Source organism: Salmo salar, chromosome ssa21 (assembly GCF_905237065.1).
Source record: "Salmo salar chromosome ssa21, Ssal_v3.1, whole genome shotgun sequence".
NCBI classification, from domain to species: domain Eukaryota; kingdom Metazoa; phylum Chordata; class Actinopteri; order Salmoniformes; family Salmonidae; genus Salmo; species Salmo salar.
This window is the reverse complement of record NC_059462.1, coordinates 41,965,647-41,988,167: the sequence shown is the minus strand read 5'-3', so window position 1 is coordinate 41,988,167 and position 22,521 is coordinate 41,965,647. Positions and strand designations below refer to the sequence as shown.

General features: G+C 44.4%; 1 protein-coding gene across 6 annotated transcripts in view; it reads left to right on the top strand.

The window, feature by feature from the left end:
- The window catches only part of LOC106582334 (diacylglycerol kinase beta-like), a 181,520-nt gene that overhangs the window by 77,463 nt on the left and 81,536 nt on the right, over positions 1–22,521 (top strand). For all 6 annotated transcript variants that reach the window (XR_006761218.1, XM_014165320.2, XM_045704807.1 and 3 more), the window contains one exon: positions 22,399–22,484. Coding sequence is in view for 5 of the 6 variants with exons in the window: in XM_014165320.2 (XP_014020795.1) it covers positions 22,399–22,484 (86 nt within the window). In the remaining variant the exon portion in view is untranslated. The remainder of the gene's footprint in view (positions 1–22,398; positions 22,485–22,521) is intronic.

Genomic DNA, 22,521 nt, shown 5'->3' with positions numbered 1-22,521 from the left:
GAGGTAAGACTAATTCATTACTATAGACCCATGGTAGGGTAAGACTAACTCATCACTATAGACCCATGGTGGGGTAAGACTAATTCATTACTATAGACCCATGGTAGGGTGAGACTAATTCATCACTATAGACCCATGGTGGGGTAAGACTAATTCATTACTATAGACCCATGGTGGGGTAAGACTAATTCATTACTATAGACCCATGGTAGGGTAGGACTAATTCATTACTTTAGACCCACGGTAGGGTAAGACTCATCCTCATCACTATAGACCCATGGTGAGGTAAGACTAATTCATTACTATAGACCCATGGTAGGGTAAGACTAATTCATCACTATAGACCCATGGTGGGGTAAGACTAATTCATTACTATAGACCCATGGTGGGGTAAGACTAATTCATTACTATAGACCCATGGTGGGGTAAGACTAATTCATTACTATAGACCCATGGTGGGGTAAGACTCATCCTCATTACTATAGACCCATGGTGGGTAAGACTAATTCATTACTATAGACCCATGGTGGGGTAAGACTAATTCATTACTATAGACCCATGGTAGGATAGGACTAACTCATCACTATCGACCCATGGTAGGGTAAGACTAATTCATTACTATAGACCCATGGTGGGGTAAGACTCATCCTCATCACTATAGACCCATGGTGGGGTAAGACTAATTCATTACTTTAGACCCATGGTGGGGTAAGACTCATCCTCATTACTATAGACCCATGGTGGGTAAGACTAATTCATTAATATAGACCCATGGTGGGGTAAGACTCATCCTCATCACTATAGACCCATGGTGGGGTAAGACTAATTCATCACTATAGACCCATGGTGGGGTAAGACTCATCCTCATCACTATAGACCCATGGTGGGGTAAGACTAATTCATTACTATAGACCCATGGTAGGGTAAGACTAATTCATCACTATAGACCCATGGTGGGGTAAGACTAATTCATTACTATAGACCCATGGTGGGGTAAGACTAATTCATTACTATAGACCCATGGTGGGGTAAGACTAATTCATTACTATAGACCCATGGTGGGGTAAGACTAATTCATTACTATAGACCCATGGTGGGGTAAGACTCATCCTCATTACTATAGACCCATGGTGGGTAAGACTAATTCATTACTATAGACCCATGGTGAGGTAAGACTAATTCATTACTATAGACCCATGGTAGGGTAGGACTAACTCATCACTATAGACCCATGGTAGGGTAAGACTAATTCATTACTATAGACCCATGGTGGGGTAAGACTAATTCATTACTTTAGACCCATGGTGGGGTAAGACTCATCCTCATTACTATAGACCCATGGTGGGTAAGACAAATTCATTAATATAGACCCATGGTGGGGTAAGACTCATCCTCATCACTATAGACCCATGGTGGGGTAAGACTAATTCATCACTATAGACCCATGGTGGGGTAAGACTCATCCTCATCACTATAGACCCATGGTGGGTAAGACTAATTCATTACTATAGACCCATGGTGAGGTAAGACTAATTCATTACTATAGACCCATGGTAGGATAGGACTAACTCATCACTATCGACCCATGGTAGGGTAAGACTAATTCATTACTATAGACCCATGGTGGGGTAAGACTCATCCTCATCACTATAGACCCATGGTGGGGTAAGACTAATTCATTACTTTAGACCCATGGTGGGGTAAGACTCATCCTCATTACTATAGACCCATGGTGGGTAAGACTAATTCATTAATATAGACCCATGGTGGGGTAAGACTCATCCTCATCACTATAGACCCATGGTGGGGTAAGACTAATTCATCACTATAGACCCATGGTGGGGTAAGACTCATCCTCATCACTATAGACCCATGGTGGGGTAAGACTAATTCATTACTATAGACCCATGGTAGGGTAAGACTAATTCATCACTATAGACCCATGGTGGGGTAAGACTAATTCATTACTATAGACCCATGGTGGGGTAAGACTAATTCATTACTATAGACCCATGGTGGGGTAAGACTAATTCATTACTATAGACCCATGGTGGGGTAAGACTAATTCATTACTATAGACCCATGGTGGGGTAAGACTCATCCTCATTACTATAGACCCATGGTGGGTAAGACTAATTCATTACTATAGACCCATGGTGAGGTAAGACTAATTCATTACTATAGACCCATGGTAGGGTAGGACTAACTCATCACTATAGACCCATGGTAGGGTAAGACTAATTCATTACTATAGACCCATGGTGGGGTAAGACTAATTCATTACTTTAGACCCATGGTGGGGTAAGACTCATCCTCATTACTATAGACCCATGGTGGGTAAGACAAATTCATTAATATAGACCCATGGTGGGGTAAGACTCATCCTCATCACTATAGACCCATGGTGGGGTAAGACTAATTCATCACTATAGACCCATGGTGGGGTAAGACTCATCCTCATCACTATAGACCCATGGTGGGGTAAGACTAATTCATTACTATAGACCCATGGTGGGGTAAGACTAATTCATCACTATAGACCCATGGTGGGGTAAGACTAATTCATTACTATAGACCCATGGTGGGGTAATACTAATTCATTACTATAGACCCATGGTGGGGTAAGACTAATTCATTACTATAGACCCATGGTGGGGTAAGACTCATCCTCATTACTATACACCCATGTTGGGTAAGACTAATTCATTACTATAGACCCATGGTGAGGTAAGACTAATTCATTACTATAGACCCATGGTAGGGTAGGACTAACTCATCACTATAGACCCATGGTAGGGTAAGACTACTTCATTACTATAGACCCATGGTGGGGTAAGACTCATCCTCATCACTATAGACCCATGGTGGGGTAAGACTAATTCATTACTTTAGACCCATGGTGGGGTAAGACTCATCCTCATCACTATAGACCCATGGTGGGGTAAGACTAATTCATTACTATAGACCCATGGTAGGGTAAGACTAATTCATCACTATAGACCCATGGTGGGGTAAGACTAATTCATTACTATAGACCCATGGTGGGGTAAGACTAATTCATTACTATAGACCCATGGTGGGGTAAGACTAATTCATTACTATAGACACATGGTGGGGTAAGACTCATCCTCATTACTATAGACCCATGGTGGGTAAGACTAATTCATTACTATAGACCCATGGTGAGGTAAGACTAATTCATTACTATAGACCCATGGTAGGGTAGGACTAACTCATCACTATAGACCCATGGTAGGGTAAGACTACTTCATTACTATAGACCCATGGTGGGGTAAGACTCATCCTCATCACTATAGACCCATGGTGGGGTAAGACTAATTCATTACTTTAGACCCATGGTGGGGTAAGACTCATCCTCATCACTATAGACCCATGGTGGGGTAAGACTAATTCATTACTATAGACCCATGGTAGGGTAAGACTAATTCATCACTATAGACCCATGGTTGGGTAAGACTAATTCATTACTATAGACCCATGGTGGGGTAAGACTAATTCATTACTATAGACCCATGGTGGGGTAAGACTAATTCATTACTATAGACCCATGGTGGGGTAAGACTAATTCATTACTATAGACCCATGGTGGGGTAAGACTCATCCTCATTACTATAGACCCATGGTGGGTAAGATTAATTCATTACTATAGACCCATGGTGAGGTAAGACTAATTCATTACTATAGACCCATGGTAGGGTAGGACTAACTCATCACTATAGACCCATGGTAGGGTAAGACTAATTCATTACTATAGACCCATGGTGGGGTAAGACTAATTCATTACTTTAGACCCATGGTGGGGTAAGACTCATCCTCATTACTATAGACCCATGGTGGGTAAGACAAATTCATTAATATAGACCCATGGTGGGGTAAGACTCATCCTCATCACTATAGACCCATGGTGGGGTAAGACTAATTCATCACTATAGACCCATGGTGGGGTAAGACTAATTCATCACTATAGACCCATGGTAGGGTAGGCCTCATCCTCATCACTATAGACCCATGGTGGGGTAAGACTAATTCATTACTATAGACCCATGGTAGAGTAAGACTAATTCATCACTATAGACCCATGGTGGGGTAAGACTAATTCATTACTATAGACCCATGGTGGGGTAAGACTAATTCATTACTATAGACCCATGGTGGGGTAAGACTAATTCATTGCTATAGACCCATGGTGGGGTAAGACTCATCCTCATTACTATAGACCCATGGTGGGTAAGACTAATTCATTACTATAGACCCATGGTGAGGTAAGACTAATTCATTACTATAGACCCATGGTAGGGTAGGACTAACTCATCACTATAGACCCATGGTAGGGTAAGACTACTTCATTACTATAGACCCATGGTGGGGTAAGACTCATCCTCATCACTATAGACCCATGGTGGGGTAAGACTAATTCATTACTTTAGACCCATGGTGGGGTAAGACTCATCCTCATTACTATAGACCCATGGTGGGTAAGACTAATTCATTAATATAGACCCATGGTGGGGTAAGACTCATCCTCATCACTATAGACCCATGGTGGGGTAAGACTAATTCATCACTATAGACCCATGGTGGGGTAAGACTCATCCTCATCACTATAGACCCATGGTGGGGTAAGACTAATTCATCACTATAGACCCATGGTGGGGTAAGACTATTTCATTACTATAGACCCATGGTAGGGTAAGACTATTTCATTACTATAGACCCATGGTGGGTAAGACTAATTCATTACTATAGACCCATCGTGGGGTAAGACTAATTCATTACTATAGACCCATGGTGGGGTAAGACTAATTCATTACTATAGACCCATGGTGGGGTAAGACTAATTCATAACTATAGACCCATGGTAGGGTAAGACTAACTCATCACTATAGACCCATGGTGAGGTAAGACTAATTCATTACTATAGACCCATGGTGGGGTAAGACTAATTCATTACTATAGACCCATGGTGGGGAAGACTAATTCATTACTATAGACCCATGGTGGGGTAAGACTCATCCTCATTACTATAGACCCATGGTGAGGTAAGACTAATTCACTACTATTTACCCATGGTAGGGTAAGACTATTTCATTACTATAGACCCATGGTAGGGTAAGACTATTTCATTACTATAGACCCATGGTAGGGTAAGACTAATTCATTACTATAGACCCATGGTAGGGTAAGACTAATTCATTACTATAGACCCATGGTAGGGTAAGACTAATTCATTACTATAGACCCATGGTGGGTAAGACTAATTCATTACTATAGACCCATGGTGGGTAAGACTAACTCTTCACTATAGACCCATGGTGGGGTAAGACTAATTCATTACTATTGACCCATGGTAGGGTAAAACTAACTCATCATTATAGAGCCATGGTAGGGTAAGTCTCATTCTCATCACTATAGACAAATTGTGGGGTAAGACTAATTCAATACTAAACAGTGCATTCTGGAAGAATTCAGACCCGTTGACTTGTTCAACTTTTGTTAAATCACAGATTTATTCTAGAATGATTTCAAAAAAATCCCTCAACAATCTACACACAATACCCCATAATGACAAAACAAAAACTGTTTTTTAGAAACTTTTGAAAATTAATAAATAAAAAAAACTGAAATATCACATTTACATAAGTATTCAGACACTTTACTCAGTACTTTGTTGAAGCACCTTTGGCAGTGATTACAGCCTCGAGTCTTCTTGGGTATGATGCTAAATGCCTGGAACACCTGTATTTGGGGAGTTTCTCCCATTCTTCTCTGCAGATCCTCTCAAGCTCTGTCAGGTTGGATGGGGAGCATTGATGCCCAGATATTTTCAGGTCTCTCCAGAGATGTTCGATCGGTTTCAAGTCTGGGCTCTGAATGGGCCACTCAAGGACATTCAGAGACTTGTCCTGAACCACTCCTGCGTTGTCTTGGCTGTGCTTAGGGTCGTTGTTCGGTTGAAAGGTGAACGTTTGCCTCAATCTGAGGTCCTGAGCACTGTGGAGCAAGTTTTCATCAAGGATCTCTCTGTACTCTGCTCTGTTCATCTTTCCCTTAATCCTGACTAGTCTCCCAGTCCCTGCCGCTGAAAAACATCCCCACAGCATGATGCTGCCACCACCATACTTCACTGTAGGGATGGTGCCAGGTTTCCTCCAGACATGACACTTAGAATTCAGGCCAAAGAGTTCAATCTTGACAGGCTAGTAGATCATTGACATGGTATCAGGACAGTGGAGGTTCAGTTAACATGATGTAATGCCATCATCACTGAATAGTGCTAGTGGTAGTTGTTTAATTAGTTGTGATAAGTTGCACTGTCTGTCATAACGAGAGCAGTGAAGAAACTGGGGATGGTGTGTATGAGGTAGTAGGATAGAGAGCAACAGTAATTTGTTCATATGCTGTTTTATTGTCATTCAATGTCAACAATCTTTGAGAGTTGAATATTAATGAGGGAATAGCTTAGTTATGAACGTGATGATGCTTGACAGACAACCACATAACAGTTTAGTCCCTATATAGTGTACTACTCCAGAGTCCTATGGGCCCTGGTCAAAAGCAGTGCACTGAATAGGGAATAGGGGTGCCACATGGGACACAGCCTGGATGGTTACAGGGACAACCCTCATATCCTTACATGGAAAGGAGGGCTCCCGAGTGGCACAGCGGTCTAAGACACTGCATCTCAGCGCTGGAGCCGTCACTACAAACACCCTGGTTCGATTCCAGGCTGTATCACAATCGGCCATGATTGGGAGTCCCATAGGGGGGTGTACAATTGGCGCAGCGTTGGCCAGTGCAGGCCGTCGTTGTAAATAAGAATTTGTTCTTAACTGACTTGCCTAGTGAAATTGTTCTTACTTGCCTAGTTAAATAAAGGTTACATGGGAGCTTGAAGAGTACACAGATTTACTCATCATGTTTATTAACCTAGTTTAAATGTTACATGTGGGTTGGGTTTGTTAAGGAACACATGATAGTCATGACTGAAGTTGAGCCATACTTTACTTTCATCAGCTGGGCCTCATTACATCATAGTGTGGCGGATCAATATAAAATCATGACAGCCAGGGTAGCTTTTTTCTTCATTCTCTTCTCTTGTATAACTCCTCCATTGTTAGCCATACGTGCAACACTTACAAAGGCACATTTATCAGGACGTTTTGGATACATATCTCAATGTGTACAGCTGAAGACAGGCCTCATTTAGTCTGTCTGTATAGCATATCAGACAGAGTTAATATAGACCCAGAAAAATTCTCCAGGCACCATGGCAACAGCTTTAGTCACCACCAGGCTTTTAGACAAGTGGCAGATTGAAGGTGAGTGATTTGTTTAGAGAATGCAAATAGTTGTTTTGTGTTGATTAATAAGAGTGAGGTCTCTCTCATTGTTCCTGTCAAAGCAGATCCTCATTTGGCCCAATCATGGTTGATACACTTTCTCCAACTAAGCCCACATGCATAAAACAGTGTCACAAATTTGTCAAGCCTCATGCGGTTAGGTTAAAGGATATTAATGTTTAATATTGACGTGCAACTGTTTTGTTTAAATGTGATATGTACCCAGATCGGTGCTGTACCTACAGAATTCCCTGGAGTGCTGGCATGCTTGTGTTGTGCATCACTGAGCGTTAGTACAGTTCACCACAACGACAAGGAGACAGCTGTCTGACATTGGTGTCACCAGCCTTGTCAGTGGTACGCACACACACACACACACACACACACACACACACACACACACACACACACACACACACACACACACACACACACACACACACACACACACACACACACACACACGAACAGATATGTGTGTCATGCATGCACACACACAGGCACACATGGGCACCCACACCCACACACCGAGACGTACCGGTGTGATGTTTGCACCGCAGCTGTTTTTGGGGGACAGATGAAAGCCCCTGTCGACACCTTTGTCCTGGCCCAGATGAAAGGTCCCTTTGAAGGTGACACTCTCTCTGGCCAGTCACTAATGTATCTCTTTGTCTCTCTTTCTCTTTCTCTTTCTCTTTCTCTTTCTCTTTCTCTTTCTCTGTCAATTCAATTCAAATGGCTTTATTGGCATGGGAAACGTGTTTACATTGCCAAAGCTAGTGAAATAGAGAATAAACAAAAGTGAAATAAACAATAAAAAATGTACAGTAAACATTACACTCAAAAGTTCCAAAAGAATAGAGACATTTGAAATGTCATATTGTGGCTAAATAAACATATAAATACTTGATACATGTGTTGTAACGATGTGCAAATAGTTAAAATACAAAAGGGAAAATAAATAAACATAACTATGGGTGGTATTCACATTGGTGTTTGTTCTTCAATTGAAGACCCACTTCAATTTGCTTACTGCCCCAATAGATCCACAGATGATGCAATCGCCATCACTCTGCACACTGCCCTATCCCATCTGGACAAGAGGAATACCTATGTAAGAATAATGTTTATTGACTATAGCTCAGCATTCAACACCATAGTACCCTCCAAGCTCATCATTAAGCTCGAGGCCCTGGGTCTGAACCCCGCCCTGTGCAACTGGGTCCTGGACTTCCTGACGGGCCACCCCCAGATGGTGAAAGTAGGAAACATCCCCTCCACTCTGCTGATTTTTAACACTGGGGCCCCACCAGGGTGCGTGCCCAAACCCCTCCTGTACTCCTTGTTCACCCATGACTGCGTGGCCAAGCACACCTCCAACTCAATCATCAAGTTTGCAGACAACACAACAGTAGTAGGCTTGATTACCAACGATGACGAGACAGCCTACAGGGAGGACGTGAGGGCTCTGGCAGTGTGGTGCCTGAAAAACAACCCCTCACTCAACGTCAACAAAACAAAGAAGATGATATTGGACTTCAGGAAACAGCAGAGGGTGCACCCCCTATCTACATCGACGGGACTGCAGTGGAGAAGGTGTTCCTTGGCGTACACATCACTGAAAACTGAAATGGACCACCCACACGGACAGTGTGGTGAAGAAGGCGCAACTGAGCCTCTTCAACCTCAGGAGGCTAAAGAAATGTGGCTTGTCACCTAAAACCCTCACAAATTTTTACAGATGCACAATTGAAAGCATCCTGTCGGGCTGTATCACCGCCTGGTACGGCAACTGCACCGCCCGCAACTGCAAGGCTCTCCAACACCCGATGTCACAGGAAGGCCAAAAAGATCATCAAGGACATCAACCACTCGAGCCACTGCCTGTTCACGCCGCCATCATCCAGAATGCAAGGTCAGACCTGGTGCATCAAAGCTGGGACCAACAGACTGAAACACAGTTTCTATCTGAAGGCCATCAGACTGTTAAACACAGGGAACACCGTATAACTGGCGACCGTACTCAGCGTGCAAAGACATCCCAGGGAGCCAAACCCTCCCCTAACTCGGATGACGCTGGGCCAATTGTGCGCCGCTTCACACGTCTGGCTGAGACACAGCCTGGGATCGAACCAGGGTCTGTAGTGACGCTTCTACCACTTCAATGCAGTTCCTTAGACTGCTGCGCCACTCGGGAGGCCCATTGAACACCACTAATTTTGTCTTACTGAGATTTACTGTCAGGGCCCAGGTCTGACAGAATCTGTGCAGAAGATCTAGATGCTGCTGTAGGCCTTCCTTGGTTGGGGACAGAAGCACCAGATTATCAGCAAACAGTAGACATTTGACATCCGATTCTAGTAAGGTGAAGCCGGATGCTGCAGACTGTTCTAGAGCCTTCGCCAATTCGTTGATATACAGTGCCTTTGGAAAATATTCAGACCCCTTGACTTTTTCCACATTTTGTTAGCCTCTTCAGCGTCTCATCCCGTCAGCGGGATCAAAATCCAGCGAAAAATCATATCGCCAATTAGCATTAAAAAAAATCATAATTTAAAAAATATATATATTTTTTTTTATTTTTTTTTATAGATACACCTCTCCTGAATCGACCCACGTCGTCCGATTTCAAAAAGGTTTTACAGGAAAAGCAAATCATTAGATTATGTTAGATGAGTCCATCGTAAAAAGCAGCAACAGAGCCATTTTCCGACCAACCACTTGCATCACATATAACCAAAAAACAGCTAAATGCAGCACTAACCTTTTACAAACTTCATCAGATGACACACCTAGGACATCATGTTATACAATGCATGCATTCTTTTGTTCAATAAAGGTCATATTTATATATAAAAACAGCATTTTACATCGGCGTCTGACGTTGACTAAATAATTTCCCCTCAAATGCGTCCCGGTAAACAATGCTACAATTCCCTAAATTACTATCCGATAACGATTTTTTTAATTTATATTGTCAATCTAACATTTATAAATGAATATCTCTTGAGAACACCTGTCATACCAGATTTTAAATTAACTTTACTGGGTAATCACACTTTGCGATAAAAGGAGATGCGATACTCAGAAAATGAGCTAATATACAGAGCTCGGCGCCATCTTGGAACAATCCCATGTCACATCTCATCTTGTATAATATTGTCAATAATCGCCTACCTTTAGTTGTCTTCATCAGAAAGCATCCCAGGTCCACAACAGATGTATTTTCGGTCGAAAAAGTCCATACTTCACGTTCCATTAGCCTGCTGTTGGTAGCGCGTCCAAGGGCTCTCTCCAAGCGCAGGGCTGAAGTTCCGGATAAAATTAGATTATCCCGCCTGTAGGTTCGTTCAAACATGTCAAACGTTGTAAAACATTAATCTTCAGGGCCTGTAACACCAAGAGAGCCAATAAGATTCGAGGGGGATGATTTCATTGCATTTAAAACCGTTTCCAAAGGTGGGGGTAGACATGGCCGCCGGCGTCATAATGGTGATGGCCCATCCCCTGTGACCAATTTCCAATGACTCTCATTCACTGAGTTTCGACTGTATAAGGCTCAAACCACTGTGAAAAGACTGGCGACATCTAGTAGAAGCAATAGGAAGTGCTCACTGAACCATGGTTAACCTCTCTAGGCTAGGCGGGACGAATTCGTCCCACCTACGTAACAGCCACTGCCAGCCTGTGGCACGATTTTCAAAACCTTAAAAATCCTATTACTTCAATTTCTCAAACATATGACTATTTTACAGCCATTTAAAGACAAGACTCTCGTTAATCTAACCACACTGTCCGATTTCAAAAAGGCTTTACAACGAAAGCAAAACATTAGATTATGTCAGCAGAGTACCAAGCCAGAAATAATCAGACACCCATTTTTCAAGCCAGCATATAATGTCACCAAAACCCAGAAGACAGCTAAATGCAGCACTCACCTTTGATGATCTTCATCAGATGACAACCCTAGGACATTATGTTATACAATACATGCATGTTTTGTTCAATCAAGTTCATATTTATATCAAAAACCAGCTTTTTACATTAGCATGTGACGTTCAGAACTAGCATACCCCCGCAAACTTCCGGGGAATTCGCTAACATTTTACTAAATTACTCACGATAAACGTTCACAAAAAGCATAACAATTATTTTAAGAATTATAGATACAGACCTCCTCTATGCACTCGATATGTCCGATTTTAAAATAGCTTTTTGGTGAAAGCACATTTTGCAATATTCTAAGTACATAGCCCAGGCATCACGGGCTCGCTATTTAGACACCCGGCAAGTTTAGCACTCACCATAATCATATTTACTATTATAAAAGTTTGATTACCTTTTGTTGTCTTCGTCAGAATGCACACCCAGGACTGCTACTTCAATAACAAATGTTGGTTTGGTCCAAAATAATCCATCGTTATATCCGAATAGCGGCGTTTTGTTCGTATGCGTTCCAGACACTATCCGAAATAGTAAAGAAGTGTCGCGCGCATGGCGCAATTCGTGACAATAAAATTCTAAATATTCCATTACCGTACTTCGAAGCATGTCAACCGCTGTTTAAAATCAATTTTTACGGCATTTTTCTTGTAGAAAAGCGATAATATTCCGACAGGGAATCTCCTTTTCGGCAAACAGAGGAAAAAATCCCAAAGGCGGGGGCGGTCGGGGTCACGCGCATAAGCCCAGTGTCCCTTGATCGGCCACTTGAGAAAGGCGATAATGTGTTTCAGCCTGGGGCTGGAATGACGACATTCTGTTTTTTCCCGGGCTCTGAGCGCCTATGGACGACGTGGGAAGTGTCACGTTAGAGCAGAGATCCTTAGTAAATGATAGAGATGGAAAAGAAGTTCAAGAAATGGTCAGACAGGCCACTTCCTGTAAAGGAATCTCTCAGGTTTTGACCTGCCATTTGAGTTCTGTTATACTCACAGACACCATTCAAACAGTTTTAGAAAATTTAGGGTGTTTTCTATCCATATGTAATAAGTATATGCATATTCTAGTTACTGGGTAGGAGTGGTAACCAGATTAAATCGGGTATGTTTTTTATTCAGCCGTGTCAATACTGCCCCCTAGCCCTAACAGGTTAACGGTGTGATTTATAGGGAAAGATGAGAAGTCGAGTCCACAATTCTGAATTCCACTTCCTGTTTCAATCGGTCTCGGGGTTTTGACTGCCATTTGAGTTCTGTTATACTCACAGACACCATTCAAACAGTTTTAGAAACTTTAGGGTGTTTTCTATCCATATATAATAAGTATATGCATGCCCTAGCTTCTGAGTTTGATTAGTAGGCCGTTGAAAATGGGAACGATTTTTTTTCAAAATGCGCTGTGGCGCCCCCTATCCTAGGGTATCCTCAAGAGGTTTGTTAGGTTACAGCCTTATTCTACAATGGATTAAAAAAACTCTTCAATCTACACACAATACCCCATAATGACGAAGCAAAAACTGGTTCTAATACATTTTTGCTAATTTATTAAAAATAAAAAACTGAAATATCACATTTACATAGGTATTCAGACCCTTTACTCAGTACTTTGTTGAAGCACTTTTGGCAGCGTTTACATCCTCAAGTCTTCGAGTCTTCTTGGGTATGACGCTTGGCACACCTGTATATGGGGAGTTTCTCCAATTATTCTCTGCAGATCCTCTCAAGCTCTGTCAGGTTGGATGGGGAGCATTGTTGCACAGATATTTCAGGTCTCTCCAGATTTCGAGTTCAAGTCCAGGCCCTGGCTGGGCCACTCAAGGACATTCAGAGACTTGTCCCGAAGCCACTCCTGCATTATCTTGGCTGTGTGCTTAGGGTGTCCTGTTGGAAGGTGAACCTTCGCCCCCATTCTGAGGTCCTGAACGCTCTGGAACAGGCTTTCATCAAGGATCTCTCTGTACTTTGCTCCTTTCATCTTTCCCTCAATCCTAACTAGTCTCCCAGTCCTTACTGCTGAAAAACATCAACACAGGATGATGCTGCCACCACCATGCTTCACCGTAGGGATGGTGCCAGGTTTCCTCCAGGCGTGACGCTTGGCATTCAGGCCAAAGAGTTCAATCTTAGTTTCATCAGACCAGAGAATCTTGTTTCTCATGGTCTGAGAGTCTCTAGGTGCTTTTTGGCAAACTTCAAGCGGGCTGTCATGTGCCTTTTACTACGGGAGTGGCTTCTGTCTGGCCACTCTACCATAAAGGCCTGATTGGTGGAGTGCTGCAGAGATGGTTGTCCTTCTGGAAGGTTTTCCCATCTCCACAGAGGAACTCTAGAGCTCTGTCAGAGTGACCATCGGGTTCTTGGTCACTTCCCTGACCAAGGCCCTTCTCCCCCGATTGCTCAGATTGGCCGGGCGGCCAGCTCTAGGAAGAGTCTTGGTGGTTCTAAACTTCTCCCATTTAAGAATGATGGAGGCCACTCTGTTCTTGGAAACCTTCAATGCTGCAGAAATGTTTTGGAACCCTTCCCCTGTAACACTTTGGGCTTCGTGGGTGTGGAGTCAGGCGCAGGAAGCAGGAAAATGTTTGGTACAATATGTAATTTAATAAGTACTGAGAACCGAGGAAATATGTCCAAACACAACAGGGCGAAACAATAACCCGAAGTCCAAAATACATGTACCACAAAACATACAAGGTGACGACACGTAACAAGCCCTCACACAGAACAGGTGGAGAGGTGGGCTTAAATAATAAAACGGATTACTAATGGGAAACAGGTGTAACTCATAAAGACATAACTAACAGAAAAACGAAAAAGGGATCGATGGCAGCTAGTAGGTCGGTGACGACGACCGCCGAGCACCACCCGAACAGGGAGAGGAACCGCCCTCAGCAGTAGTCGTGACACCGGCCTCGAGGTCAACCCGGGGGACGAGGTGCAGGGCGATCCGGATGGAGGCGATGGAAATCAACTAACAATGATGGATCCAGTATGTCCCCCACCGGGACCCAGCACCTCTCCTCCGGACCGTACCCCTCCCAGTCCACGAGGTACTGCAGGCCCCCCACCCGGCGTCTTGAGTCCAGAATGGAGCGTACTGTATACGCCAGGTCCCCCTCGATGTCCAGAGGGGGCGGAGGGACCTCCGGCACCTCACCGTCTTGTAGGGGACCAGCTACCCCCGGCCTGAGGAGAGACACATGAAACGAGGGGTTAATACGATAATAAGAAGGGAGTTTTAATCTATAACACACCTCGTTTATTCTCCTCAGGACTTTGAAGGGCCCTACACGCTGCGGACCCAGCTTCCGGCAGGGCAAGCGGAGGGGCAGGTTTCGGGTCGAGAGCCAGACCCTGTCTCCCGGTGCGAATATGGGAGCCTCACTGCGGTGGCGGTCAGCGCTCCTCTTTTGCCTTTCTCCTGCTTGTTTAAGGGATTCCTCCACAGCTCTCCAGGTGTCCTTGGAGCGCTGTACCCAATCCTCCATCGCAGGAGCCTCGGTCTGACTCTGATGCCATGGTGCCAGGACCGGCTGGTAGCCTAACACACACTGGAAAGGCGACATGTTAGTGGATGAGTGGCGGAGTGAATTTTGCGCCACCTCAGCCCAGGGTAAATACCTCGACCACTCACCTGGCTGGTCCTGGCAGTACGACCGCAGAAACCTACCCACCTCCTGGTTCACTCTCTCCACCTGCCCATTGCTCTCGGGGTGATAACCGAAGGTCAAGCTAACCGAGACCCCCAGATGCTCCATAAACGCCCTCCATACATGGGAGATGAACTGGGGACCCCGATCAGAGACGATGTCCTCCGGCACCCCGTAATGCCGGAAGACATGGGTGAATAGAGCCTTCGCAGTCTGCAGGGCCGTCGGGAGACCGGGCAAAAGGGAGGAGACGGCAGGACTTAGAAAACCGATCCCCAACTACCAGAACCGTGGTATTCCCCTGAGACGGGGGAAGATCGGTAAGAAAGTCCACCGACAGGTGAGACCACGGCCGTTGTGGAATGGGGAGGGGTTGTAACTTCCCTCTAGGAAGGTGCCTAGGAGCCTTGCTCTGGGCACCTACCGAACAGGAAGAGGCATAAAACCTCACGTCCTTAGCCAAAGTGGGCCACCAGTACTTCCCCTAAGGCCTTGCACTGTCCTCGCCACCCCAGGATGACCCGACGAAGGTAGCATATGAGCCCATCGAATCAATCGATCACGAACACCAAGCGGAACGTATTTACGACCGGTAGGACAATTTGAAGGCGCAGGCTCCATTTGCAACGCCTGCTCAATGTTCGTGTCCACCTCCCATACTACTGGTGCTACCAGCTTAGAGGCTGGAAGGATGGGAGTAGGATCGATGGGCCTATCCTGTGTCATAGAGGCGGGACAGCGCGTCAGCCTCAGTGTTCATAGAGCCTGGTCTATATGACATCCTGAACTGAAATCGGGTGAAAAACATGGCCCACCTTGCCTGACGCAGATTCAGTCTCCGGGCTGCCCGGATATACTCCAGGTTCCGGTGGTCAGTCCAGATGAGAAAAGGGTGTCTAGCCCCCTCAAGCCAATGTCTCCACACAGTCAGAGCCTTAACCACAGCTAACAACTCACGGTCCCCCACATCATAGTTACGCTCCGCCGGACTGAGCTTCTTAGAAAAGAAAGTGCAGGGGCGGAGTTTCGGTGGCGCACCTGAGCGCTGTGATAGAACGGCACCCACCCCAGCCTCGGATGCGTCCACTTCCACTATGAACGGCAAAGAGGGGTCCGGGTGAGCCAACATGGGCGCATCAGTGAACAGCGCCTTCAACTGGTTGAAGGCTCTGTCCGCTTCAGCCGACCACCGCAAACGCACCGGTCCCCCCTTCAAAAGTGAGGTAACGGGAGCCGCAACTTGGCCAAAACCCCGGATAAACCTCCGGTAGTAATTGGCAAAACCCAAAAACCGCTGCACCTCCTTCACCGTGGTGGGAGTCGGCCAATTACGCACGGCATTAACACGATCACACCATACCTGAGGTGGAAATGCGATAACCCAGGAAGGAAACGGCTTTTTTGAAGAACTCACATTTCTCAGCCTTGACTTATAGATCATGCTTCAGCAGTCTACCAAGCACTTTGCGCACTAGAGACATGCTCGGCGCGTGTGGAGGAGTAAATAAGGATATCATCGATATACAAAATCACTCCCTGCCTGTGCAGGTCCCTAAGAATCTCATCCACAAAAGATTGAAAGACGGCTGGAGCATTCTTCAACCCATACGGCATGACGAGGTACTCATAGTGGCCCGATGTGGTACTAAATGCGGTTTTCCACTTGTCTCCCTTCCGAATACGCACCAGATTATAAGCGCTCCTGAGATCCAGTTTCGTGAAAAAATGCGCTCCGTTAAATGATTCCACTGCGGGAGCAATGAGAGGTAGCGGGTAACTGAACCCCACTGTGATAGAAACTCGAGGAGACAGGTGAAATGGAGGGCTGAATGTACCCTTGCCCCAGGGCTTCCGTGACATATGTCTCCATAGCCAACGTCTCCTCCTGGGACAATGGGTACACGTGACTCTTAGGAAGCGCAGCGTTATCCTGGAGGTCTATCGCACAATCCCCCGGTCGATGAGGTGGTAATTTAGTCGCCTTCTTTTTACAGAAGGCGAAACTCAGGGGGGAATGCGCACAGTAGAAACCTGGTCTGAACTCTCCACCGACGTGGCACCGATGGAAACACCTAGACATCTACCTGAACACTCGTCTGACCATCCCTGGAGAATCCCCTGTTTCCACAAAATCTTAGGATTGTGACTAGCTAACCAGGGCACCCCCAGCACCACTGGAAACGCAGGTGAGTCGATAATAAATAAACTAATTAGTTCCTTATGATTCCCCTGCGTTACCATGTCCAGTGGCACCGTGGTCTCCCTGATCAGCCCTGACCCTAATGGTCGGCTATCTAAGGAGTGCACGGGGAAAGGGGAATCTAACGGTACCAGTGGAATTCCCAACTTAAGGGCTAGTCCGCTATCCATAAAGTTCCCAGCTGCGCCTGAATCGACTAGCGCCTTATGCTGGGAAAAGGGAGCAAAATCAAGGAAAAAATTAAGACAAACACGTGACCAACAGAGGATTCTGGGTGAGTGTGGTGCTGACTCACCTGGGATGAACGAGGAGTGTTCTGCCTGCCCTCTCGACTCACAGAGGGACCCTCCCAGCACCGGTCGGCCGTGTGTCCTCGTCGACCACAATTGGTGCAGGAGGGGCGCCCTCCTCCGGTTCCCCTTGACGCAGTTCCCCCGAGCTCCATAGGAATGGGTGCAGGCAGGCTAGGAGCTGGAACTGACAGGACCCTCTCTGAATGCCCGCGGGCAGCCAGCAGATTGTCCAGTTGTATAGACATGTCGATCAATTCATCTAGGGAGAGTGTAGTGTCCCGACACGCTAGCTCCCTGCGGACGTCCTCCCTGAGGCTACACCGGTAGTGATCTATTAGGGCCCTGTCGTTCCACCCAGCTCCAGCCGCCAAAGTCCGTAATTCTTGGGCAAAATCTTGCGCGCTCCTCATCTCCTGCCTAAGGTGAAACAGTCGTTCACCCGCCGCTCTTCCTTCCGGGGGATGATCGAAGACGGCCCTGAAATGGCGGGTGAACTCAGGGTAGTTGTTTCGTGCGGAATCGGGTCCATTCCACACAGCGTTGGCCCACTCCAATGCTAGGCCCGTCAAGCAGGAGATGAGAAGGCTCACGCTCTCCTCCCCCGAGGGAGTCGGCCTCACGGTCGCCAGGTATAATTCAAGTTGTAATAGGAATCCCTGGCACCTTGCCGCTGCTCCATCATACTCCCTCGGAGGCGTAAGACGTAGTGCCCCAGATCCAGACAGGGAAAGGAGTGGAGGAGGTGAGCTCGTCGGGTGAACCGGAGGTGAAGGGAGGAGACCACTCATCTCCCATCGATCCATTCTCTCCATCATCTGGTCCATGGCTGACCCAATCCGATGGAGAACGGTGGTGTGATGCAGGACCCGTTCCTCCATCGATGGTAGAGGGGTGGTGGCTGCTTCTGCTGACTCCATTTCTATGGTGCGGGCTTCTGTAACACTTTGGGCTTCGTGGGTGTGAAGTCAGGCGCAGGAAGCAGGAAAATGTTTGGTACAATATGTAATTTAATAAGTACTGAAAACCGAGGAAATATGTCCAAACACAACAGGGCGAAACAATAACCCCGAAGTCCAAAATACATGTACCACAAAACATACAAAGTGACGACATGTAACAAGCCCGCACACAGAACAGGTGGAGAGGCGGGCTTAAATAATAAAACTAATTACTGATGGGAAACAGGTGTAACTCATAAAGACATAACTAACAGAAAAACGAAAAAGGGATCGATGGCAGCTAGTAGGCCGGTGACGACGACCGCCGAGCGCCACCCGAACAGGGAGAGGAACCACCCTCGGCAGTAGTCGTGACATCCCCAGATCTGTGCCTCGACACAATCCTGTCTCTGAGCTCAACAGACAATTCCTTCAACCTCATGGCTTGGTTTTTGCTCTGACATGCACTGTCAACTGTGAGACCTTATATAGACAGGTGTGTGCCTTTCCAAATCATGTCCAATCAATTGAATGTACCACAGGTGGACTCCAATCAAGTTGTAGAAACATCTCAAGGATGATCAAAATAAACATTATGCACCACGAGCTTAATTTTGAGTCTCATAGCAAAGTGTCTGAATACTTATTTAAATAATGTATTTCTGTTTTTTGTTTTTAATAAATTTGGAAACATTTCTAAAACCTGCTTTCGCTTTGTCATTATGGGGTATTGTGTGTAGATTGCTGAGGAAATTGATTTCTTATCCATTTTAGAATAAGGCTGTAACGTAACAAAATGTGGAAAAAGTCAAGGGGTTTGAATACTTTCTGAAGGCACTGTATACAGTTGAAGTCGGAAGTTTACATACACTTAGGATCGAATCATTAAAACTCGTTTTTCAACCACTCCACAAATGTCTTGTTAACAAACTATAGGTTTGGCAAGTCGGTTAGGGCATCTACTTTCTGCTTGACACAAGTAATTTTTCCAACAATTGTTTACAGACAGATTATTTCGCTTATAGTTCACTGTATCACAATTCCAGTGGGTCAGAAGTTTACATACACTAAGTTGACTGAGCCTTTAAACAGCTTGTTAAATTCCAGAAAATGATGTCATGGCTTTAGAAGCTTCTGATAGCCTAATTGACATAATTTGCGTCAATTGGAGGTGTACCTGTGGATGTATTTCAAAGTCTACCTTCAAACTCAGTGCCTCTTTGCTTGACATCATGGGATTATCAAAAGAAATCAGCCAAGACCTCAGAAAATAAATTGTAGACCTTCACAAGTCTGGTTCATCCTTGGGAGCAATTTCCAAACACCTGAAGGTACCACGTTCATCTGTACAAACAATAGTACGCAAGTATAAACACAATGGGACCACGCAGCCATCGTACCGCTCAGAAAGGAGACACGTTCTGTCTCCTAGAGAGTAACGTACTTTGGTGCGAAAAGTGCAAATCAATCCCAGAACAATGGCAAAGCACCTTGTGAAGATGCTGGAGGAAACAGGTACAAAAGTATCTATATCTCCAGTAGAATGAGTCCTATATCGACATAACCTGAAAGGCCGCTCAGTAAGGAAGAAGCCACTGCTCCAAAACCACCATAAAAAGTCAGACTACGGTTTGCAACTGCACATGGGGACAAAGATCATACTTTTTGGAGAAATGTCCTCTGGTCTGATGAAACAAAAATAGAACTGTTTGGCCATAATGACCATCGTAATGTTTGGAGGAAAAAGGGGGAGGCTTGCAAGCTGAAGAACACCATCCCAACCGTGAAGCACGGGGTGGCAGCATCATGTTGTGGGGGTGCTTTGCTGCAGGAGGGACTGGTGCACTTCACAAAATCAACATCATCATGTGGAAGAAAAATTATGTGACTATATTGAAGCCACATCTCATGACATCTGTCAGGAAGTTAAAGCTTGGTCGCAAATGGGTCTTCCAAATGGACAATGACCCCAAGCATACTTCTAAAGTTGTGGCAAAATGGCTTAAGGACAACAAAGTCAAGGTATTGGAGTGGCCATCACAACGCCCTGACCTCAATCCTATAGAAAATTTGTTGGGAGAACTGAAAAAGTGTGTGCGAGCAAGGAGGCCTACAAACCTGACTCTGTTACACCAGCTCTGTCAGGAGGAATGGGCCAAAATTCACCCAACTTATTGTGGGAAGCTTGTGGAAGGCTACCTGAAACGTTTGACCCAAGTTAAACAATTTAAAGGCAATGCTACCAAATACTAATTGAGTGTATGTAAACATCTGACCCACTGGCAATGTGATGCAAGAAATAAAAGCTGAAATAAATAATTCGCTCTACTATTATTCTGACATTTCACATTCTTAAAATGAAGTGTTGATGCTAACCGACCTAAAACAGTGAATTGTTACTTGGATTAAATGTCAGGAATTGTGAAAAACTGAGTTTAAATGTATTTGGCTAAGGTGTATGTAAACTTCCGACCTCAACTTTATGTTGAAGAGGGTGGGGCTCAAGCTGCAACCTTGTCTCACCCCACGGCTCCTTGGAAATGAATGTCTTTTTTTTGCCCATTTTAACCACACACTTGTTTGTTTACATGTATTTTATAATGTTGTATGTTTTTCCCCCAACACTGCTTTCCATCAATTTCTATATCAGACACTCATACCAAATTGAGTCAAAAGCTCAAAAGCTTGAACTCAACACAGCATGAGATGACGTTGCCTTTGTTTTGGTTTGTTTGTTTGTCAATTGGGGTGTATAAGATGAATACGTGGTCTGTCATACGGTAATTTGGTAAAAAGCCAATTTGACATTTACTCAGTATATTGTTTTCACTGAGTAAATGTACGAGTCTGCTGTTAATGATAATCGGTGGAGTAAAGTACTTAAATAAAAATACTTTAAAGGTTCTACTTAAGTTTTTTTTGTATAAGTACTTAAATTGTAAAGTATTCTTTTTGACAACTTTTACTTCACTACATTCCTGAAGAAAATAATATATTTTTTACTCCATTCACTTTCCCTGACACCCAAAAGTACTTGTTACATTTTCAATGCTTAGTAGGACAAGAAAATTGTCCAATTCACGCACTTACCAAGAGAACATCCCTGGTCATCCCTGCTACCTGATCTGGCAGATTCACTAAACACAAATGCTTCATTTATAAATTATGTCTGAGTGTTGGAGTGTGTCCCTGGCTATCCATAAATGTTTTAAAAAAGAAGAAAATCGTTCTGTTTGGTTTGCTTAATATAAGGAATTTGAAATGATTTATACTTTTACTTTTGATACTTAAGTACATTTTATCAATTACATTTACTTTTGATGCTTAAGTATATTTAAAACCAAATACTTTTAGACTTATACTAAAATAGTATTTTACTGGGTATCTTTACTTTAAGTATGACAATTGGGTACTTTTTCTACCACTGATGATAATGCAGAGGATTTTCCCAAGGTTGTTGTTGACGCATATCCCACAGTAGTTATTGGGGTCAAATTTGTCTCTACTTTGTGGATTGGGGTGATCATTCCTTGGTTCCAAATATAGGGGAATATGCCAGAGCTGAGGATGATGTTGAAGAGTTTAAGAATAACCATTTGAATTTGTGGTCTGTATGTTATCATTTCATTTAGGATGCCATCAACACCTTTTTGGGTTGGAGGGTTTGTATTTTGTCCTGTAGTTCATTCAATGCAATTGGAGAATCTATTGGGTTCTGGTAGTCTTTAATAGTGCATTCTAAGATTTGTATTTGATCATGTATATGTTTTTGCTGTTTGTTCTTTGTTGTAGAGTGGTTTATCTATACATCTCTTTTTTGGATAGATAACTCTTCGTGTTGTTGTTTGTTTAGTGTGTTCCAATTTTCCCAGAAGTGGTTTGATTCTATGGATTCTTCAGTTACATTGAGCTGATTTCTGACGTGTGGTTCCTTCTTTTTCCATAGTGTATTTCTGTATTGTCTTTCTGTATGTATGTGTGTGTATTTGTGTATTTATGTATTTTGTCTTCACAGGCTCAACTTCTTCCATGATGTCCCTGATTTCCAGGTGCTGGCATGTGGAGGGGACGGGACAGTGGGATGGATCTTAGACTGTATTGGTGTGTCTCAATCTATTGGATTAAACTCATTCATTAT